Here is a 25,117-nt window from a genome sequence, read left to right as displayed (position 1 = left end):
TTAGGTGTTCCCTATTTTTTCTGTTCTTATGATTCTTCTTGAGCTTTGGTCTGAGACACATTTTAGTCACTTGGAAACAGTGTAATTCTTTCAAGTCTTGCTTTGGAGATTTGTTAGGTGGGATCAAAGAAATGTTTAGTCTATATGTGATTGTTCCCCACCACTAAGCCAAGACTTTTCTGAATACTCTAACCAATGCCCCATGCACTGTTAAGGTTTTCAATATGGCCATTAGGAACAAGCACTGCTCCCTGTGCTGTGTGAACACAAGGTACTCATCCCTTTAATTCTTTCGAGTGGTAATTTCCTCACAAACATGCACCAATCATTGCTATATTGACTACATAAGGGATCCCTTGGCAGATATCCAGTGTTCTCTCTCTGTGCAGTGCTCTCTTCTCTAACACTTTTTGGTCTCCTTGGACTCTGAGCTCTGTCTCTTAAACTCAGACAGTTTGGGTTTCTCCTCTCAGCACCAAGGCCTGGAAACTCTCTAAAGACAGTAAGCTGGGGCAGTTGTAGAGCATGGTTGTTTATTTCTCATTTCTCAGGGATTATTTTTCTTTACTTCTTGATGTCCAGTGTCTTGAACTATCATTTTATATGTTTTGTTACGTTTTTTGGTTGATTCAAATAGGACAGTATTTTTGGTGCCTGTTACTATTGTGTCAGTACATTGTGGCCAGAAGTGAAAGTTGTGCTTGGGGTTGGGGTTGAAATTTAAGAATGAGTGGTTGAATAATTCCAGGTGATGATACACAGAGTTGCACCATAGGTATAAGTGGAGTAGAGATGTGAAGGTCATTCAGTGAGTCATCCACATGGACTTTGAAGTCTCCTAAGTAGATAGATTTGAGAGAGAGTGTAAGACTTTAAAGAAACCAAGAGCCAAAGTTGTGAAGTTTTAATACTACACGGTTTGTGTGTTTGGTTAAGAAAATACTCTTTTAAAATTATGTTAAATTTCTTTTGTCTGTTCTAGAACCGTCTGATAACTTAAGGGAGATTCTCCAAAATGTGGCCAAATTGCAAGGAGTATCAAATATGAGAAAGCTAGGCCATCTGAATAACTTTACTAAGGTAAGTAAGTTCATTCTTTATATTACCATCTTAAATTCTTTTTTCCTTATTGTACTTATTAGATGCTTCTTAACCAACATTAACAAGAAATTCTTGAGTATTCCTTCAGTATTAGTGCTTTCCTCTGCTACTTCTCATGGATTTTTGTCATATGTTTTTAAATTTAAAAGTATATTTGAAAAATGGGAAGCATTATATGCTTGTAAAAAATCTGGTAGGTTCAGAAGCGAATAAAGAAAAAAAAACACTGAGAAGTCCATAATTCAATCTCCACTGTTATTCACACAATGATGTATTTCTTTTGCCTTTTTATATTCATTTTTATGTGATACTGTAGGATAAATATGTTTGTACATAAGTACGGGTGTGTTGCTTTTCATAGGTGTAATCATTTCCAGGGAAGTATTACAACTTCCTCTCTTTCCCTAATACTCTTTTCCCATTACCTGGATCTCAATTAGAGCTCAAGATAAATGTAGGGGCCCTTGTCCCAAATAAATATTGACTTGATCTCTGTTAGCAGCCAAGAATTCCCAAGTTTGATAGATGGATTGGTGTGCTTTTGAGCCTGGTAATGCTGGACAGCCAACTCTTGGAAACACTAAAATGCCTGTTATTTGAGGTGATGCCATAAATAGAGAGCAAAATGCCTTCTTTGGGAAATTTTTTTTCCCTTTTTAGTTTACTAAATATAAATTGTTATACATTTTATGTTATTGTTTTATTTTTAAATTTTTGTTGAAGTAGAGTTGATTTATAATGTCATGTTAGTTTCAGGTGTGCAGCACAGTGGTTCGGGTTACATATATATGCGTACACATATATATGTATTCTTTTTCAGATTCTTTTCCCTTATAGGCTATTACAAAATACTGAGTATAGTTCCCTGTTGTACATTTTAAATGTAGGAATAACTGTTTGTTCTAACCCCTTACTACTCAAAGTGTGATCCATAGACCAGCAGCATTGCTGTCACCTTAGAGCTTGTTTGATATGTACAGTTTTTGACCCCACCCCAGACCTACCGAACGAGAATCTACATTTTAATGAATATCTCAGGTGAATTTGGGTGTACATTAAAGTTTGAGCGGCACTGTTTTAATCCTTCCAAAATGTTTATTAATTCTTTGCTACCTGGTAGTTAGACTGTGGCTTGGATTTGATTTTATTTCATAGAAATAGAAGGGGATGAGAATATAGTCACTATGTAACCAAGTTGTTTTTTTCAGGATGGTGTTGTGTGATAAATATTTACAAAATAGATTAGTTTTTTTCTTTTCATAGTTAGGGAAACATACATATGCATTTATTTTTTTCTTAGTGAAACTTTGAAATATTCTGGCATTTTATTTTTATATAACAGATGAGAAAATTATTTTGTACGAGGGATGACAAAGTGATTTTTTTAAAAACAACTTTCAAAAACACTGAATGAGTGCTTGTGAAGGGGTTTTCAAAAATATCCCTGTGTATATTTTCATTTTTATCAATGTAATGAAAGTCTTCAAATACATTTCTTCAGTGTGCTAGTCAGATAATACCAAGTTTTTAAGACCTAGAGTTGTTCCACGGTTGCAAATGGCATCTCCTGGTTTCACTCCCTCTATTAAATTTCTCAGTTTTATGTCATCATTCTTCACCCAACCCTAATAATAATACGTCTTACCACTTGCCTAGATTTAACTGTTAAAAACAATTAGTAGAGGTTTTTGTCCTGTTTGAACTCATGGTTCCTGTCACAGTCAGGTTGATATCTAGATACGTAGTTCCGCATCTCTTGACAACTGGGATTCTGTAAGTTGGGAATGAATGTAAGAATGGCAATGATTTCTGTTATTCCACTTTGGCACCAGAATGGGTACTAAAGCAATCTTAAAAATCTACAGCAGCACTATGCAGTAGAAATATATGTGAGCCACATGTGTAATTTTAAATTTCTAGTAGCCACACTAAAAAAAGTAAAAGGAAATGTGAAATTATTTTTAATACATATTTTCTTTAGTCCAGTATATCCACATTATTATCATTATGTAATTAGTATAAAATATTAATGAGATATTTAATATTTTTTCATGCTAAATCTTTGAAATCAAGTGTGTATGTTATGCTTATAGCACATCTCAATTCAGGCTAGCCGTATTTCCACGCTCACAGCCACCTGTGTGTGGCTAGTGACTACTAACCGTAATGGACAGTGCACATACAGAACTTTTTGGAATAGGAGTGCTTTAAACATCTGTTTCTAGGAATCTGTTGGACACCTCTCTTTTTCCCTTGTCTATTCTCCATTTATTTCTGTCTAGATCCCAGTTTCTCTAGGGTTAAGGTCAGTTGCCCTCTCTCCCTTTTTCCCTCCTCCATTTCTTTGTTTTTTTGAATTTTTCCCATAGTATTTCACTAAGTTGTTCCCTCCACTTGGTCTCTCCTTGATTTGTGTTCTCCCAGTCTCTTCTCCCGTTTCTCCTTCCCTCTACTCTCCTCCTCCCCTTTTACCTCCTTCCCTGCTTCATCTCCTCCCTCTTCACCCTTCCCTATCCGCTTCCCCCATTCCTCCTTCCTTCCCTGTTTCTTCTCTCCTTCCCTTCCGCCATCATACCACTGTAGAGTATAGAATGATGCATCTCTGTAATGAAGGCGCTAGGCTTTTGAGCTTTTCGTATTCTTGTTTGTTTTTTGTTTTGCCATATCCTTTGTTTACAGTTTTCATATTTCTCTCTGAAAAGGGCTTGTAGCAGCCCTCTTATATGCTGTTTTAAATTATTTATGGATTTAAAAATCAGATAAACATACTTACTGGAATTTTTCTACAATATGAGGGACTAAACCTTGGGTCAGGGTGTGAGGGGCTGTTCAGTTAGTAAAATCTATGAACATGAGACTTGATAAAAACTCACTTGGCTGCCTGGTGATACAGTGAGGAAAGCATGAACTTCAGATCAAGTAAACGGGGTCTTACAGCCCAGCTCTGACCCTAACAAGGCAGTCTCGGGCAGATTTCTTTACTCAGAGATAATTTTGCTGCAATTAGAAGCAAGGTGTCAGTACGGTGCCTGGTACATAATATATACTCCATAACAGGTAATGCCTTACAACCTAGGGTTTGTTTTTTGTTTTCTTTTGCATTTTTTGCCACTTCTCAGGAATTTTTGTTGACTCTAAAAAGGTGAGTCGGCTTAATAGCTTGAGTTGCAGGTTGGTAAGCTGTTACTGTAACAGGGTTTTTCAGCATGAGCAACATTGACATATTGGGCCAGATAATTATTTGTTTTGGGAAGCTGTCTTGTTCATTGTAGTGTGTTTAGCTGCATCCCTGGCCTCTACCCACTGGATACCAGTAGCACACCTCCACCAGTTGTCACAAGCAAAAATGTCTCAAAGCATTGCCGAATGTTTCCTAGGGGACAGAGTCATCCCCTAGGTGATAAATAAAGGTCTGTAGGTTTTATTATAAAATTTCTCCAAATACCTGGCACAAAATAAATGCTTATTGAGTTTAATCATAATATAATGTGTCTTTGAATTCCATTTTGTTAGCGAGCTACGTTAATAAATATTTACAGAGCCGGTATTCTTTTAAAATCTGTAAGTTCATTAACTTACAGAGTAAAATTTATGAATTCTTAGAAATCTCTAAGAATAGCTCTATAGAATAAGAAAATAAGAAACAGGATTATGATTCCAGGAGACCAGTTAGACAGGAGTTAGTTGGTCACCCTTCACTGTGTTCCTATAATAGGTTATATATGTGTCTACTAAATTTTATCTGCTCTTTTATTATCATTATTATTTATTGTGTGTGACTATCTTATTAAACTGAGTTTATTAAATATAAGAAATATGTAGTATCTATTTTTTTACTCTTATATCCCTCTCTTCCCCAAATCCTGGCACATATCAAGTGTTTAATTAAAGGTATTGTATTACATTGGGATGATTTTGCAGTTTAAATAAGAGTTTTTGTTGTACTAGCATTTGTTTTGTTATTAAGTAACAAAACAAACTAGGATTAAGTTAATTTAGTAGATCAGTGGGGCTAAAATGTTGTAGAGGGTGGCCTTTATCTACAGAATTAAACCTCCTTTTAAGGTATGAAGAGAGGGTGCTAGTGTTGTGATCCTAGAACCATGTGAATGTCACACACCCATGCTTGCCTTCTGACATCATTTCACTAGATAAAGTAATGTGTACAACAGGCTGCTGATGAATATAATCTTAGTATTCTATTTTTAAAACTGACAACATGCTCATAATCTAAAGACCTGTTTTTAAAGATGAAAATATTTTAGCTCTTTTACATTTTAAAGTTCTCTTTTCCTATATTTAATCTCATATATTAAAAGCTCCAGAGGAATCTTTATTTTGTTCTGTTTTTAAAAACTTCAAAATTATATAAGTTAAATATAAAAATTTAAATGGTACTAAACAATATATGGTGAAAAGTGAAATTCCTCTCTCACATCTCCTTCCCATCCACCTCCTTGCCCTGACAAAAATACCGTTCCTCACAGGTAACCACTAGAAAGTATTTATTCTTCTCTGATATAATTATAAATATGTGTGTGTGTGTATTTCAGTGAGTTGTGAGAATTAAATAAGCTAAACAAAACAAAGTGTCTAATATAATGCTCAGTTTATTTACCATTTATTATATGTATACATAAAGGTTTTTTTCAATGAGATCTTGAGATTTATGGATTTGTAGTTTGTGTTTTTTACACTTTCTGATATATCATAGAGTCCTTTCCTGTTCTATAAATGTAGATCTACTTTTTAGTAGCTGCATGTGTGTGTTGGTAGATGTATGTGTGTGTGCATATCCATCCATATGTATGTATATGTATGTGCATCCAAGTATACAGACATATGCGTAATACATATACCGTAATTTATTTAATCATTCCATCATTAGAAAATAGAAGTTTTTCCTCCTTTTTGCATTTTAAATTAATGCATTAGTAACACTCTTGTGTACTGTCTTGTGTAGAATAGAATTGTAAAACTGTAATTATTTAGCCAAGAGCATTTGTACTTTGTATTTTAAAACCTACTTATAAATTGCCTTCTGAAAAGACTATGCTGTGGAATTCTAATTTGTGATAAGATTTTTTGAAGTTTGGATTATTCTTTCTGTTGCTCATTGAGGAGAACTGTTTAGTTAACCTTCAGAGCCATATAAGTAAAATGGGAATAGCATTTAACTGCCCAGTTTTAACTGATCATTATATATTTTTTAAAGTTAATAATTTTAGTAAGCAGCTCAGACATTTTTATTGCCTAGAGATGGTTTAGACTTCTATTTTAACTTTGTCAGAATATAATATTGTTGATAGCCCCCTTTGATTATTTTAGTATTTGTAAGAAAGTTCTATGGATTAATGATAACAAATAGATTGATGTTGCACATGGATTTTAATAGGCAAAATATACCAGTGACATGTTATCAAAACCTTTTCCTCATTCATTCATTCATTCATATTATTTTTTGGCCATGCTATGCGGCATGCAGGATCTTAGTTCCCCAACCAGGTATCGAACCGGTGCCCCCTGCAGTGGAAGCGCGGAGTCTTAACCACTGGACTTCCAGGGAAGCCCCATACCCCATTTAAAGATAAGATATTATGTAACAGTATTTGTTTTGTTTATATTAAAAAAATTAAATTTAATAGTTGTGCTCATAAAATAATTGCAGACTTCTGATGATATTGAATGCTTAAGTTGGCTTATAAGTAACAAATTTAACAAACCTAATTCAACTGAGCTGAAGTATCAATGAAAGGAAGTTATTTACTCTCATGATGAGGAAGACCACATGTCAGGTCTTAATTTCAGGCAGAATGACCTAGGGGTTGAAAAAATGTTAATTGCATTCTGTCTTTCCATTTCTCAGCTCTTTTCTTTTAGGTTAGCTTCATTCTCAAACACTTTCCATGTGACTAAGATACATCATCTTTATAGCTTTCAGTCATAAAAGGAGAGGGTAGCCCTCTCTTACAACTTCTGCATGAACTCTGGTCCTATTTAGTGACATTAAGCTAGGTATTGCGACTGATAGTCCTAAAAACACATGGGGTGAGGAGTGACTGAACGCCAGTGAAATATGTGATGTCTAATAATTTAGCATTTTAAGTGACTGTTAGGATGCTAATTCTTACATTTTGAAAGGTCTTTAATGATTTCTAAGCATCAACAGTAATTTATTCTTAATATTAACAAACCTATGTGGTAAGGCAGGCATTGTTATAAGATAGAATTGAAGAAATTGCTACCTAATGATTGAAGGTTAATTAGTAATTCAGTCAGTAGTTGAGGTAGGATGAGATTCTCATTGTTTAAATTTACCAATTCAGCGTTCTTCTTGCTGTTTCTGCCTATCTCTTGCCCAGAGTTAAGAGTTAAAGGGTTTCAGCTCAATATCAAAAAAACAAACAACCCAATCCAAAAATGGGCAGAAGACCTAAATAGACATGTCTCCAAAGAAGATATACAGATTGCCAACAAACACATGAAAGGATGCTCAACATCATTAATCATTAGAGAAATGCAAATCAAAACTACAATGAGATATCATCTCACACCGGTCAGAATGGCCATCATCAAAAAATCTACAAACAATAAATGCTGGAGAGGGTGTGGAGAAAAGGGAACCCTCCTGCACCGTTGGTGGGAATGTAAATTGATACAGCCACTATGGACAACAGTATGGAGGTTCCTTAAAAAACTAAAAATAGAACTACCATATGACCCAGCAATCTCACTACTGGGCATATACCCTGAGAAAAACATAATTCAAAAAGAATCATGTACCACAATGTTCATTGCAGCTCTATTTACAATAGTCAGGACATGGAAGCAAACTAAGTGTCCATCGACAGATGAATGGATAAAGAAGATGTGGCACATATATACAATGGAATATTACTCAGCCATAAAAAGAAACGAAATTGAGTTATTTGTAGTGAGGTGGATGGACCTAGAGTCTGTCATAGAGTGAAGTAAGTCAGAAAGAGAAAAACAAATACTGTATGTTAACACATATATATGGAATCTAAAAAACAAACGAACAAAAATGGTCATGAAGAACCTAGGGGCAAGATGGGAATAAAGACGGAGACCTACTAGAGAATGGACTTGAGGACACGGGGAGGGGGAAGTGTAAGCTGGGACAAAGTGAGAGAGTGGCGTGGACATATATACACTACCAAATGTAAAATAGATAGCTAGTGGGAAGCAGCCACATAGCACAGGGAGATCAGCTCAGTGCTCTGTGACCACCTAGAGGGGTGGGAAAGGGAGGGTGGGAGGGAGATGCAAGCGGCAGTAGATATGGGGATGTATGTATATGTATAGCTGATTCACTTTGTTATAAAGCAGAAACTAACACACCATTGTAAAGCAATTATACTCCAATAAAGAGTTAAAAAAAAAAAAGAGTTAAAGGGTTTGATTTGTAGGGTTTATTTAAATCAGATGATTAGTAAGGTAGTGAGTCAGTCACTACAAAAATTTTTTATTAAAATAATTTATTCCGAATATTTTGAAGCTTAACAATAGATGAACTCCTGGTGATTAAAAGTGAAAGCGTAATGCATCTTTGATAATCGAAAATTTAGAATCTTATCAATGTCTTCTCTGATTTCTTATTCCTGATACATGTGAATTATTTACATATAGAAAATTTAGTCTCTGCGTGGGATAATTCTAATTCAAAAGGGATATTTTCATTTAAGACTGAGTAATAAGACCCTCTTCTATAATTCTGTAAACAATACGACAGCACAATTTAGCCACCATTGAAAGCATAGCCCTAATATCTCTTACTGTCCCTGGAAAATAGGCAGATGATTATGACTAATATGCTGTGTTCCATTGCAAAGTGTTTTTTAGTTGTTACTGGTGATTTTCCAGTTTCCAACTGAGTGGACATTTTTCTCAAACATTTCTTGCAGTTCAAATACATTTATATTAGGTAGTAGAAAATGAAACTCCTTTCTAAATAATTTCCTAATTGTGTGTGCTTTTTGGCAATCATAATAATAACTTTGAAAAAATTTTTACCTTCCAACAAAACTGCTAATTCTAGCAAATGTTAAATAGTGAACAGTCATACATTTTGTGGTTTGAGAAGGGGAGTAATTTTGAAATTATGTTTCTCTGAATCTATAGTTTTCTGCAAGGATATCTAGTAAGTGTGAAAAAGAAAATGCAGGAAAAGAGAACCAAATACATACTTAGGGGAGAAACTAACCCTTGACAGGGCAAGATTTTTTATACTTCTACATTTCAAAGCATTTCATTTTATTAACAAAACTGTAGCAGAAGAATGGAAACACTGCCTTTTTAGAAATGGAGTTGTTTTAAGAAAGCAACATTTCTCCCATTTTAAAAGCACAGTATCTTATATGTTAATAATAGAAAAATGAAGCTTAGAATGTTTTTTTTAAGTTTATGAATTAGAATATATCCAAGGTCTAAGTGATAACACCATGATAAGGAGTCCTTTTATTTGTCTTTTTCATTAATATATGGTACCATATAGTGACAGTGCTAGTAATCTGAAATATCTGGGGAATCTCAAATGAATACTAAATTATTTTTAGTAGTGTAGTGATAAGGTTCTTTTTGTGTGTATTTTAATCCTTTGAAATGGGCAATATTTGTATGTGTGTTTTTAGTTAGCTGTTCTGGGAAAAAAATAATAAATTCACTTACTCATTTTATGTGTTTATAGCCAGAGTGTGGTTCTCCAGACTCTTGATTCATACCATTTTTGAGGCTGGAGAAATGAAATAAGATGGTAATGTTCAGTTATTCTATTTTTAAATCCACCCCTTTCCCCCATGTAAATTTTTTTTGTTTTTTGTTTTTGTTTTTTCTTTTCCCATGTAGATAATTTTAATACTAAAGTATAGTCACATTTCACTGGGCTCTGGACTTAGACTGGTTTGGTTTGATTTCTGGCTTTACCACTTAATAGCTTTGTGGTGTTTGGAAGTCATATTACCATCTCTAGCCTCAGTAGTCTTTATTTACCAAAATATTACTTACTTTCTAGGGTTGACAAGATTAATAGTCAATAAATGCTAATTCTGTTACTATTTATGAATACTGTACTGTATGTATAACCCTTCCCAGATTAGGTAAGTAATAGATATTCATTGTAAACATTTATAAAATACAGAAAAGCACAGAAAGGAAAATAAATCACCTATGATTGTACTTCTTTTTTTCCCATTATTTATTTATTTATTTATTTAGAATTTTATTTTATTTATTTTTTTTATGCAGCAGGTCCTTATTAGTGTACTTTCATTTTTTGATGTTAAAGTGTTGATGTATAGACTTCTTTAAAAATATACTTTAAAAATGTATATATTTTTTAAAAATGTATATCTTTTAGAATATTTTCCCTAACCAATACATTATGCAGGTTATTCCTTGTGTTTCAGTATTATATAATATTAACATCTGCATAAGGTTCCTCCTTTATGAGCATTTTGTTTCTAGTTCCTTATTATTGTAAATTATGTCATAAGGATCTTGTGCTTGAACCTACTTTACATTTTAAATTATTAATATAAATCACCAAAAGCAGGTCCTGATTTTGGTGCATTTTTCCAGTTTACTTTACAATATGTGTTTAGTTTATAATTCCATCAACAGTGTATTTTCTTATCTGGTATAATCATGTTAAAAAATAGTTTCTTGCGAGTTTGTTAAGCTTTATTTAAATAGCATTTTCCAATGTATTTGATTCATATTTTAGGAAATAGGAAATATGTCATGTTTATTTATCAGTATTATTTCTTCAGTAAATTCTTTGTGCATTTTCTTTGCCTCTTCTGATAAATCTTTCTGCAATTTGTTTAGACCTTCACATTATAAGGTCCTGCCCATATTACTTTGTTGTGAGGGTGGAGTGTTATGAGCTGAATTGTGCTTCGTCCTCCGCCCCAACCCCCAAATTTGTTTGTTGACGCTCTATCCCAGTACCTCAGAATGTGTCTCTATTTGGAGATAGGCCCATTAAAGAGGTAATTAAGGTAAAATGGAATTATAGGCCCATTAAAGAGGTAATTAAGGTAAAATGGAATTATATGGGTGGTCCCTAATCCAATATGACTGATGTACTGATAAGAAAAGATAAAGACACAGACACACATAGAGGAAAGATCATGTGAAGACACACAGAGAGATGATAGCCATCTACAGGCCAAGGAGCGAGGCCCTCAGAATAAAGAAACTGTGTCAAGACACTTTGATATTGGACTTCTAGCATCCAAAATCATGAGAAAATAAATTTCTGTGTTACAAGCCACGAAATTTGCTATATTTGTTACAGCAGCCCTAGCAAACTAATATAGGGCCTAAACCTTTTGCCTATCATGTTTTTCCAAATATTTTTGACTAATATATTATTTAACTTTTAAAATTTTAGGTATGCCATTGGTTTTCTAGAGGTATAGAAATTTTCCTGTGTTGTCCCAAAGCTTAGGAAATCTTACATTATTATTATTATTTTTTAAACATCTTTATTGGAGTATAATTGCTTTACAGTGGTGTGTTAGTTCTATTGATATATGTATGTATAAAAAGTCTCATCCTTCTCAGTATTTAAGTACTTACAACATTGTATAACAAAACACAATAAAAACAATAAATAAAATTTTTTTCATACTCTTTGACACTCTAAACCTTCTTTGTTTATCATATTTCAGAATTTTAAGGAATTTATAGGAATACCAGTATAATCATTTTGGATAAAGGCCTGTGAAGGAAAGCTTTTTAGCTTGTTTTGCCTATTTACCTATTTACACAGCAGTTTCCTGCCACATAAAGTGATCATTTTTATAGTCTTTTCCCCTGCTATGAAAATGTTACGGTATCTGAGGGTTCCTGTATTCCTATCCCCTACCCTGTTCTATTTGCAACATCTTTTTTTTTTTTTTTTTTTTTTTAACCTCTGAAGAAGAAATTGGACAGGAAGTTTTACAAGGATCCTACCAATAGAACAGTGAGTTTATATCATTAGTTTTTTTGCTACAATATTGTGCTTTTCACAGAGGCAGATGTGCTGGTCACTTTGGTTGGTTTATAACTTCATAACTTCTTACTGAGGGAGAGTAGTAATAGCACTTGAAGACCCTTCTGATCATTCATGTTAATGAAATGATCAACTTTCTCTTTAATCCTTTTCAGTTAGGCCCAATAAATAACTTGAGAAGCTTTATGTAACTTATAGATAAAAGTCAGTTTTCAAAACTCAGACTAGATCAACATAATATGTTGTCATCCAGGTGGGGTGCAAATAGCTAGTATTAGATCAGTATTCTTAATTAAAAAAAAAAAAGGAAAGCCTGTTTGAAGGCATGAGGCAACTACTCTGGCTGTAAGTGGGGTAGGAACCGAGACTTCAGAGAAGAGAGAATCTTGTGGAGATGATCTAACTTCTCCAGCAACATTTACCTGGGGGATACTGGCTAATGTGGAATGTGGACAGGAAGCTAAAAATGTAGACTGTAGTCCCAGGAGTACTGTTGCTGAAACATGGGAAAAACAGCACAGAGCTTTTGATGGAGACCATCAAATGGGAGAAATCAAGTAAAAGGAGATTCTCCCCTCAGTACATTTATTTGTTGAATCCTGGGATGGGAAATATAAAATCCTAAGCAGAAAATCTTTGAAAATCAGGGTGGACTTTCTAGTGTTTTTATAAAGCAAAAGTGAGACATGTCATCCTCTTGAGATTGGTCCCCTGAACAACAAGCTTTCAGTTGAAACCTGGGGGAAAAACCAGAGGTAGACTGAGTATTACCAGGGCAGCAGCCTAATATGGACTCACCATTGTCCATTGGCCTGACAAAGAGAAGGATGAACCCTTTGTGGAGAAAGATAACGTAGTCAGGAATCTCTGCAAGTTTTTATGTACAAAGATTATAGGATCCACCAAAAGACAGGACTACATGACCAGAACAAAAGGAAAAACAGATAATAAAAACAGACTCAGAGATTATCTACATCATTCATATCCATTTAGATGATAAGCACTTTAAATATTTAAAATGTAGTTAATATATCAAGAAAATAGAGGAAACTACGGAGAAAATAGGTGAAAAATGAAGATTTTTTCAATATGATATTGGATGTGTACAAAGTTAAATGGAAACACGATATGTAAAATTAAAAACTCACTAGATAGGTATAATAGAAGATTAGACTTATCAGAAGATAAATAAATAGGAAATACCCAGCTGAAGGACAGAAAGAAAAGAGGACTTAGAGATTTGTGGTATACACAAAAAGATCGAACATTTGAATTACCAGAAAAAGAGGAGAGAGAATTGGGCAAAACTGCTTTTGAAGAGATACAGAATTTTCTAAAACTGATAAAATATATCAACCTAGAGATTCGGAAATTTCTGTTTTCCCTAAGCAGGGATGCAAATAAAACCACCCTTCAACAGCAAGAGTGCTGAAATCAAAGATAAAAAAATCTTGAAAGGAGTCTGAAAAAATGGATAAGACCTTCATAGGAGCCAACAGTAAGACTCTTATCAGACTTCTCAACAAACAATGGAAGCCATCTTGAAATTGTTTTAAGAAAAGAGCAAACCTAAAAATTTATATAAATCCAGCAAAATGTCCTCCAAAAACATAAGTGGAAAAAAATCATTTCTGGACAAACAAAAACCAAAAAAATCCATTGCCAGCAACCTTGGCTATAAAGCAAATGAAGATACCAATAAAACAGATCAACAACAATGAACTGAGGATTCTTTAGGCAGAAGAGAGAACATCCCATAAAGGTACCACTGGAGTGAAGAATAATGGAAGTGGTGAATTTGAGAGTAATACAAATTGATATTGACTAAATGTTAACTAAAAACAAAAATAATGTCTTTTGGGGCTTAAAAGATAGAAAAAACAAAAAGTGAAAGGTGAGAGGAGTAAATGGAGTTGAAGTATTAGAGTCTCATATTATTGAGAACATGGTGAAGTAGTAATTTCTGTTAGACTGTAATAAGTCAAAAATGCATGTTGTAATCTCTATGGTAACCACTAAAAGAATAGTTTTTTTTAATAGATTAATTTATTATTTATTTATTTTATTTATTTTTGGCTGCGTCGGGTCTTAGTTGCAGCATGTGGGATCTTCATTGAGGCCTGCGGGATCTTTTGTTGCAGCGCGCAGGCTTCTCTCTAGCTGTGGCGTGTGGGTTTTCTCTTCTGTGGTTGTGGCGCGTGGGCTCTGTAGTTTGCAGCATGTGGGCTCTAGTTGAGGTGCGTGAGCTCAGTAGTTGTGGCACGCAGGCTTAGTTGCCCCGCAGCGTGTGGGATCTTAGTCCCCTGACCAGGGATCGAACCCATGTCCCCTGCATTGCAAGGTGGATTCTTTACCACTGGACCACCAGGGAAGTCCCAAGAATAGTTTTTAAAACAGTAAGAGTATGGAGGGGGAAAAAAGAATAATAAAAAACAGCTGGTTAATTCAGACAAAGGCAAGAAACTTAGAACTGTCAGGTCAAATAAATGATAAGATAATAGAAATAAATCATATTTAGACAGTAGAATCATATATTTTTCAAAATTTTATTAGAGAAAAATACCTTTTTTTCCAGTCTCAAAAAGTAATGTATGTAAATAAGCAAAAATACATGCTTATGTTTATGCATACTTGTTTTGTTTTTCTGACAGCTGCTTTGTGATATTGGCCACAATGAAGAAAAACTGGGTTTTAACTATGAGGATATCATAATTTGGTAAGTATAGTTCAGTTGCCTTCCTCATCCCTTCTGGATTTTAGTAATTTCAGTTTTAGTAATTTTAAACTAAAAATAGAGTATAACACCTTGTTTTGATTTTATAGAAACAGTTGTTTGAATGTTAGAAAAATTCAGGATCTCCAGCAGTTTTAACTGTTATCCTGTTGTTCTTACTGATATTTTGTAATTATCAAATATAAAGAACCAAAGCTAATATTGAAAAGTACCTGGACTTCTACAGTCTAAACTTCTAAGTTAAATCACAGAATAAAAGTTCTCATATTATTCCCAAGAGCAAGAAGAACCTGTACAGTTATCTCTAGATCTCACCTAAGACACAGTGTGCTTATGGCAAACTTGATTTGCTCAAGCCCACGAGAGGCGTAATGTTACAGTTTCATAGCCATCGTTTTGGCATGCTGAGGAATTAAAATTGGTATAAGTAGTTTCTTCCTGCTGTCATTATAAAGTATTTTTATTTATTGGTTTAAACCAATGATTCTTTGGGAGAAGTGAAACAAGTAAGTAGATAGATGGGGATAGACTGTAGAGGCATATGTGATACAGCTTGAAAAAGGCATATTTAATTTCCCACTGTTTATATAAAATAAACTACAGAAGGTAGAACAAAACTCTTAACATTTTCTTGATTGGTGGGAATATACCAAGGAGGCAAAAATTAAAAAATAACATTAGTGAAGTTCCATGGCTTACAGTGAATGGTTTTTATATATGTAAAATGACTAGTAGCTTTGCTTATTTCAGCTGAAGAAGGATTTGGTACCATAATTTTATGTGTATTTGAAACTCATGCAGCAGGACTTTTTGTTTGTTTTCATATAGCTTGCGGTTAGCTTTATTGAATGAAGCAAAAGAAGTGCGGGCAGCAGGGCTACGAGCTCTTCGGTATCTCATCCAAGACTCCAGTATTCTGCAGAAGGTGCTAAAATTGAAAGTGGACTATTTAATAGCTAGGTAATTTTCTTAGCGCTCCCTATGTTTTTTAAAATTGTGTATTAAGTTTTAGCATACGTACCATAAAGTATACAGATTTTTAGTGTAAAGCCTGATAATTTTTACACGTAGATACAACCAAGTACCCTATAATCCTGAATAAGATATGGAACATTTCAGCATCCCAATCAAGTTCCCTTGTGTCCCCAGTCAGTAGTAAACATTACTCTGACCTTTTTCATCCTAGACTAGTTTTTCCTATTCTTGAGTATCATATATTGGAAGTATACATTACTCTTTTCTTTCCTCAGTGTTATCTGTGAGATTTATCCATGTTGCTTTAAAAAAAAAATTGCTGCGTAGTATTTTATGTTATGAATAGAGCACCATTTATTTAATCCATTCTGTTGATTTTTTTCTTGGTTGTTTTCAGTGTTTGGCTATTTTGAATAAAGCTGCCCTGAACATTCTTGCACAAGTCTGTTGGTGGACGTGTGCACTCATTTCTCTTAGGTATATATGTAGGAGTGGAATTGCTGGGTGATAAGTTTTATGTATATTTAACTTTAGTAGTTACTGCCAAACAGTTTTCCAAAGTGATTGTACTGATTTACACTCCTACCAGAAATGTTTGAGAGTTCCAATCCCTCCACATCCTCATCAGCATTTGCTCTTTCCAGTTTTTAATTATACCCTTTTCTGCTGTGGTTTTCATTGTGAGTTTCATTGTGGTTTTAATTTCTGTTTCCCTTTCATTTGCTTGCTGACTTATTTGGATATCCTCTTTGTCTTTTGCTCATTTGTAAATTGGATTGTCTATCTTTTTGCGTAGGAGTTCTTGATGTCTTCTGGATATGATTCCTTTCGAGTATATGTATTGAGAATATCTTCTCAGTCTACCTTGTCTTCTTACTCTTCTTAATTAATAAAATCCAATATAGCAGTCTTTTATTTTATAGTTAATGTTTTTGGTCTCTTTGGACGATAATATCCTATTTTTTCTTCTAAAGGTTTTATTCCGTATGTGTTGAAATAGGTGTCAGGTCACAATTCATTTTTATCAATAGCCAGTAAATATTAGAGGCATTTAGTGAAAAGATTCTCCTTTCATGTCTAAATTAGTTTCATTTTTGTTGTAAGTCAGGTAACTGATAAGTATGGATCTGTTTTTGCTTTCCCTGTTCTCTTTGTTTGGTCTATTTGTCTATTCTTGCTCCATTTTCTCCCTGTTTTAAATGACTGCAGCTTGACAATAAGTCTTGATATGTTTTAGTATAAGTCCTCCAGCTTTTCTTCTATTTTGGGTTCTGTACTTCCATGTGAATTTTAGAAAATCAACTTGTCCATTTCCATAAAACTTTCTGGGATATCAATAGTAATTGCATTGAAGCTCTGTGTTAATTTGGGGTGAATTGATATTGTAGTAATATCGAATCTTCCAAACCTTTATTTATTTGGAACTTTAATTTCTCTCAACATTTTGTAGTTTTCTATGCAGAGAGGTCTTGCACATATTTGTAGGTTTATCCTAAGGCATTTATTACATGATATAGTATTAATGTAATTAAAAATTTTCTTTTTCATAGTTTTTGCTGCTAATATATAGAAAAATAATTGTAGGGTTTTATGTTTTGTTTTTGTATATTCTTATCTCGGTGATCTGACTAAATTCACTTTTTAATTCTAATTGTTTTTAAGGTTATTTTAGAGTTTCTATGTGCATTAGCATTAATTGCAAATGATGACCCTTTTATTTCTTCCTTCCCAATCCTTATATTTTTCTTTTCCTCACCATATCGCACTGGTTAGAATATTGCGCTGACTAGAAATGGTAATTGGATAACTATGTTTTGCTCCTGAACTCAAGTTGAAAGTGTTCAGTATTTTGCCATTATTTATGATACTTGCTGTAGACTCTTAGTGGATTTCTTTATATTCCTTGTTTGCATTCCTGAAGTAAACACCACTTTTTAATGATGTCTTTTTATTTTACATATAACTGTATTGGGTTTGCTAATGTTCTGTGGAAAAATTTTTGCAGTTATGTTTATGAGAGGTATTGGCCTATATTTTTCCATTGTTCTAATATTTTTTTTGGTTTTGGTATCAAGAGTATGTTTATAAAACAACTAAGGAAATGTTGCCCTCTTTTTATATTCTCTGGAAGAATTTATGTAAGAACTTATGTAAGATATTGCTTTTTACCTTACATGATTAGTAGAGTTCACCAGCGAATCTGTCTGGCCCTGGGGTTTTCTTTTTCAGGAAGTTTTAATATTATGGACTCAATTTTTTTTTTTTTTTTTTTTTTTTTTTGGCTGCGTTGGATCTTTGTTGCTCCGCGTGGGCTTTCTCTAGTTGCGGCGAGTGGGGGGCTACTCTTCACTGTGGTGCGTGGGCTTCTCATTGCGGTAGCTTCTCTTGTTGCGGAGCATGAGCTCTAGGCATGTGGGCTTCAGTAGTTGCAGCACATAGGCTCAGTAGTTGCAGTGCGCGGGCTCTAGGGCACGAGGGCTTCAGTAGTTGTGACACATGGCTTTAGTTGCTCTGCGGCATGTGGGATCTTCCCAGACTAGAGCTCGAACCTGTGTCCCCTGCATTGGCAGGCGGATTCTTAACTACTGCGCCACCAGGGAAGTCCCCCTGTCAGTTCTTGCTTTATATATTTTGAAGCTTTGTTATTGCATTCATATTTAGAATTGTTAAACCTTCTCATTGGGCTAATCCTTTCATAGATATGAAATGTCTCTCTTTATTCCTAGTAATACTTGTTTTATGAGTGTTCATGTTATCTAATGTTAATATATTTGTTTTATGAGTGTTCATGTTATCTAATGTTAATATAGCTATACTAACTTTCTTTTATTTAGGGTTTGCACAATATATCCTCTTCTGTCCTTTCACTTTCTTTCTTTTTGTTCTTACATTTAAGTTTCTCTCCCGTTAACATCATATAGATTTTTTTAAAATCTAGTTTGACCATCTTTGTCTTCTAATTGGATTAGACTATGTCTAGTGGTTTTTTGTATGCAGGGTCTATGTGCTTTATCTAATGTAATTATATTTATGAATTTGTCATCTTGCCATTAGTTTTCTCATATATTTGACTTTGCTGTCTTGCTGTTGGTATTCTATTTGTCATGTCTGTTCTTTGGTCTTGCATTGCTCCTTTTTTGTTTCTTTGGGAATAATCAAGAATTTTTTTCCTCTTCTATTAATGTCTTGGTTTTAAAGCCTTTTCTTCGATTAGCAGTTGCCGTAGAGATTACATTTATCCTTGATATGTTAAGGTTTACCACTTTTATTACACCCAGAACAATGCAGGAAACCTCTTCCAGCTTGACCATCACCTCCCCCTCTGCCTTATTTCTACATGTATTTGTAACCCCACAGGATAGTCCTGTTATTGTATTAAATTGGAACTATTGATATTTACCTATGTTATTTACCCATTCCAATATTCTTCCTTCTTGCATTTCCACCCTTTTATCTTGGGTCACTTTCTTGAATTTCCTTTACTATTTTCTCATAATGTAGGTATACTGGAGTTTAATTCTCTCATATTTTATTTGTCTATAAATCCTCTATTTCCCTTCCCATTTGAAGGCTATTTTTTTGACCAGTTACTATTTTTCAACGCTTTAAATAAGTTATTGTCTTCTGGATTTTGTTTCTTTTTGTTGAACAGTAAGTAGTCTCTCTTCTTGTTGCTTCTTTTTCTCCTTTGGCTACTTTAGAGGTTTTTTTTCCTGTTACTTTCTCTCCTATCTCCTGGTACTCCAGCTATACAGTGTTGAATCTGTTCACTGTGCCACATGTCTCTAATGCCCTTACTGTATTTTCAATCTTTGTTGTTGTTAATCTTTGTGCGTCAATGTTGTTACTTTCTACTTACCTGGTTTTTTAATAGTCCTCCATCCTGCTAGTAAATCAGTCTTTTGAATTTTTAATTTCAGTTATTGTTATTTCTGTAATTTATATTTTACTCTTACTTAAACATTCTAGGTCTCTGCTTTATTTTCTTGAGCATAATAATCATAGTTATTTATAGCCCTCTTATGACAACTCCAGTGTGTGAATCACCTGTGTTCTGTTTCTATTATCATTTTCTTTTCTTGGTTTTTGGTTACTTGACCCTTTGTTTGTTTTAAAGCCTACCTCATATTATATGTGATTGGATGTGAACATTGTATGTTAAAAGTTTTTGGCTCTGGATCATGTTATTTTTCTCTTAAAAGAGTTAAGCTTTATTCTGGAATGTTGGCTTATCACACTGATTGTGTTAAAATTTGTTTTTTCCCTTTGCCTTTGCTCTAGGAAGTGGCTATATGGAGTCTCAAGTGAAAATGTAGATATTTAGCAGAACCTCTTCATCCTGACCAGCCTTGAGCCTTAACATCTTTCTTAGAATATTACGTACCTGCTAAAATTTCTGCTCAGTTCCTTGGCTTCTCAGCAGTAGCTTTTTGCTTGGTTTCTTGGACTTTAACTCTGCATTTGTACAACACAGAAATTGGCAAGTGCGTTGGAAAGGGGATTGCACGCAGATTCTTGCTTATGCTCCTATTTTCTTTTCTTTGAGATTTTTTTCCCTCAAGTCCCAGCCACTTTGGTTGCCCTAAAGTTGTCTGTCTCTCCAGTACAGAGAGATTTTTGCTTTCTTTTAGGACTCTATTCCCCTAAAACTGGGGATTGGCAAGTGTCCCCAGGGACAAAGCCTGAGTGGATATGGACTTGTGCTTCACTTTCCAGGGATTATTATCCATTGCCCTTTTAACAGTTGCTTTACAAAGTACTATATTTAGCCTTTATAGTTATTTTTGGCAGGAGGATTGGTCTGATCTGTTGTGGCCAGAAATGGAATTATATGTCTATTTGCTTCTTATTAAAGTTGTTTTAGATTAATTATATTCAGATAGCAGAAATGCTTTTGAATAGCAAATTATCTATGTATTGATATATAAAGTATTGATTAGAATTGTGAACTGTCTAAACATAAGTAAAAATGAATTATTCTTCCACATAAACCGAAGACTCTTTAGAAATTGAATAATTTAATAAATTTTACAGAGAAATGTCAGTTAAGTGATATATGAGCATTAATTTTTGAAGTACAGTCACATTTCAAATTATATTTTGGTAAAATAGAATTATTGTGGCTAATATAAGACTTTTAACTTAGTTATAACATGTAACATTTAGGCTCTGGTTAAAATCGCAATTAAACGAAAACATAGGCTTTGAAATATTTTTCCTTCACAATTTTTATAAAATATTTGTGAACTTTATCAAAGATAGGTGAATATTTTTTCAGTAGATTTCTGATATTTTGCTTTATAAATATGTTTATTATTTCTGTATAGATGTATATAATTCTATAAATTACTTACTATATTCTTCTTTCCTGGAGTTTTAAATGAAATAGTTTTGAAATGTTTTATTATAATAAGTATCACTAGAGATATTAAATTAAATAAATATTTGCTGGTACTGAAAAATAACTTGTATTAACATTTACAAATACTATATTGACATGAACATGGGTCTGATCATGGTATTATACAAAAAAATTGTTTAATAAGATTTTTATCAATAATTAAATATTTTATGTATTATTTAGGTGCATTGACATACAGCAGAGCAACGAGGTAGAGAGGACACAAGCACTTCGATTAGTCAGAAAGGTAGGCTCTATGTCTGAGAGTAAAGGCAGATTTATGATTTTCATGTTACGCATTTTACATTTTTAGATTTAGACTGTGAAATCTTTCTATTAAAATTGAAAGACTGAATTCTCATTAAACATGTTTATTTTGTTAAAATTATATAGGAGTTATATATAGGTCTATTAAAACTTCAAGATAAGCATAGATATGTTGTATAATTATTCTTTGTGATTGGGTATAGGTAGGTCAGTATTTTTTATAAAATGTTTATTGTAAAGAATATTTCTTCCTGCAGTAGGCATATAAATGAAATTACTGCTTTGATATGTTATTGGAGAAAGAGGATTACTTGCCTCCAACCCTTATTTTTTCTTAATTATATGCTTGGAGTTAATTCTATTAAATGAATGTCAAAAATAATTACAAGCTGATTGTTTTGAAGATGAATTTGGATACATCAGTAGGCACTTGCAATAAACAATTCAGGCCATTGTACAGAATAAAAGGTCAAAATCTAAACTCTCCAAGAGAGGGTGTTGAGGATAATCAATAATGCTTCTAATGAGAGGCCTTCCAGGAGTTTTTTTTTTATTGTTATTTAATGTGATGTGATGCCCTAATGGCAGAGGAATAGAGTAAACTGAGAGTTAATTTGGTTAGGGTACAGTTTGTGTAAGAATTTTACCATGTTTCATCGTAAAGTATCATGTTTCATCTTAAAAAGTCATAAGACTCATGCAGTGTATGTTTGTTTTAATGTAAAAACATCTAAGATTATTTAGCAGATAACTTTTTTAGCTCTTCTCCTTTTTTCCCACCTTTGAATACAGTGCATGCTCCAGAATTGCAGACTGTTGAGTTTGTGCATTAACTAGATCTCCTCTTTTTCCTTTTTCTTCCAGTTGTTCAGCTTATGGTTAGTAATAGTACCCACAGGTGAGCATAGTAAGGAAGAAGTAAATGGATGAGTTGTCTTAAAAGAAGTTTGCAGTTCTAGTTAAGAGTGGTATTGGAGATAGATTTAAAAAAATGTTTGTTATAGGGTAAATTGTTATGTTGGCACCGTGATTTGACTCTTCATATTTAAATACAAAAATTAGGTTTATGTTTTTTACTTATACATACAGTCTCTTCTACTGCGTGATTTTGAGAATTCAAGATAAGAAAACAAAATTTGTTTCTGAAGAACCTAGAATAACTCTTTGGTTATTTGAGTTTATATATATGTCAGTATTTATCATACTAGGAATTAAAAGTGAGAAATTTAAAAATATATTAACATATTAAAAAATAAACTCATTACAAGTAAATATAAATAACATATTTTTATAAAAATGACTATATTTTCCAAAAAGAAAGTTAATGAGTAGAGTGGCATTATTTTAGATTTATACAAATTTCTGTAGTGTTTGTCCTGATAGAAGATACCTGGATTGTCATATTTGCTTTTGTATTCAGTCTCTTGTGATTTCACATGCAGTGGAGCCTCTGGAAAACTTCCATATGTACTTGTGAGAGTAAAAAAGACAAATAATGTCTTAGAATTACTATGAAGATAGTTTTCACTTTGCAGAATCTCTGAAAATATCCTCGGGACCCTCAGTTTTGTGGACCACACTTCGAGAGTTGCTGCCTTAGAAACTACGTTCAGATGAAAAAAGAACCCTAAATGGATTAAATTAAATTCAGCTTCTTTGAATTATTCACTAAATATTTTATTTCTCTTTTGTACAGTGTTTTGTACAAGTTACAATTTAATTTATAAAATGGCCCAGTAAAAATAAACAGACCCTTGAAACAATTTAGAAATGCCATAACAAAAATGCAATTTTATTTTGTTATCTTTTGAAGAAGGCAGATATCATTTGTGGATTCAAGGGCAGGAAAACTGCTTGTACCTGGTGGTAAAATACAGGCTCAAAGGAAGAGTTATGTCACAGGATTCCTCCTTGGTTTAGCTAAAAGCAGTTAGAGTAAAAGGGAAAGCAAGGTTGCTGAATGAACAGGGACCTCTATTGGCCAGAGGAACTATAATTTCACTAATACTTTTAACAATTGAAGCACATAGTCCTTTTTTCCCAGCAACATCTTGGCAACTGAGCTAGTAGAAATTAATATTAATAATATAATTGCTAGGTCCCTGTGGGTTCTTTGTATGCATTCAGAACAGTTTTAAAATTTTCTGTGAAAGTATTAATCTTTTTTAAAGGAAAAGCAAAAACATTTGTTGCTTTAGGATAACTTGCTTTATGACTAATTAAGGAATACTCATGTTACTTTTTCTTTCACCTATTTCATTCATTTAGGAGATTTTGTTTGTTTGCTTGGTTTTTTTTCAATGTCTCTGATTTTTTCATGTCTCTTTCTTGCTCTAATCCAGGCAATCCTTCCTGATTCTTGTCTCTCTCATTATCTGTATTATTTTCACGCTAGTCAGATCTTGCTACTCTTTATCCAACTTAAATTTTTCTTACTGCCTGCCTAATTAAGCCATTATTTTCTTCATATATCATTTCTTTATTCATGCAATATGAGATTAATATATCACAGATTTTTTTTTTTTATAGTTGAAAGGGATTCATTTAAAGGAATCACTTGCCCTTGATACACAGCAAGATATTGTCAAAGCCAGCGTGAAAAACCCAGTTCTCCAAATTTCCAAACCTACACTGGCCCAGGAATCCTTTTGGTATTAAGCACAACCTGCTTATCTTGGCATTCAGAGCCCACTTTTGGGGCAACCAATTATGACCCGTCTCATTATGCCATTATATGTGTAGACAAGCTGCCCTCCACCACTGCTGTGATCACTGCTTCTATCCTGTTCTTTTCATTTCCACCCCTTTGTATATTATATTCATCTTGCAGTCTCAGCTGAAATTTTAAATATTTCCCTTAGAGAACTCAGTGTTTCTCTAATTCTTTTATAGCAGTTCTACAAATTTATTACCTACTTATGATCTTTGATTTGTTTTATATATGTCTGTTCTATCATGCAAAAAAGATGATTAAACTTTTATTTCAACAGAGACTAAATTCTATGACTTTTCCCTCATTGATTACTCACTGATTTACGAGAAAAGTATTCTCTGATTTACACAGAACTTAAGAGTTTCTTTGTGTATATTTTTCCTGAAAAATAAGAAGAGTGATTTCATTTATAAAAACTTTAAATTACCAATATCCATTTCATAGCTCTACACTTGAGATTCATAGAATAGAATTTTATACTTGAAATTCTAGAAATCATCGGAATCCCATACATCCTCATTTACAAATGAGGAAACTAAGGCACAGAGAGGATTGGTTTGCCAAGGTAACAGTTTATTAATGGCAGATTTGGCCCTGGAAGCCACTTGGTCTGGCTTCTAGCCAGCTCTTTTTAAAATACATTACATACGTCTTATTGTCTTGGGAATTTTTCTCACAAGCCCATTGTAAGTATAATAATAGATCAGTAAGTATTAAAATACAAATTAATATCATAAGAAGTTAGAATTTTCTCACTGAGGAAGATCAGTTTCTTATACCTCTTTTCCCTTTCCTCCTTTCTTCTCCAACATGTTTGATTAATGAAAAATACTATTTAGAAACAAATGTGAAAGTTTTTGTAGATTCTAAGGTTATTAGACATCTATTTTATGGTTGTGGAACAGT

General features: G+C 33.4%; 1 protein-coding gene across 5 annotated transcripts in view; it reads left to right on the top strand.

Annotated features, from left to right (window-relative positions):
• RICTOR (RPTOR independent companion of MTOR complex 2) overlaps positions 1-25,117 on the top strand; it is a 117,325-nt gene that overhangs the window by 31,256 nt on the left and 60,952 nt on the right. For all 5 annotated transcript variants that reach the window (XM_068535263.1, XM_068535262.1, XM_068535259.1 and 2 more), the window contains exons 3-6: positions 983-1,080; positions 14,773-14,837; positions 15,684-15,815; positions 21,415-21,478. In XM_068535263.1, the coding sequence (XP_068391364.1) occupies positions 983-1,080; positions 14,773-14,837; positions 15,684-15,815; positions 21,415-21,478 (359 nt within the window). The remainder of the gene's footprint in view (positions 1-982; positions 1,081-14,772; positions 14,838-15,683; positions 15,816-21,414; positions 21,479-25,117) is intronic.

Source organism: Eschrichtius robustus, chromosome 2 (assembly GCF_028021215.1).
Source record: "Eschrichtius robustus isolate mEscRob2 chromosome 2, mEscRob2.pri, whole genome shotgun sequence".
NCBI lineage: Eukaryota > Metazoa > Chordata > Mammalia > Artiodactyla > Eschrichtiidae > Eschrichtius > Eschrichtius robustus.
This window is presented reverse-complemented; position numbering and strand designations above follow the sequence as displayed.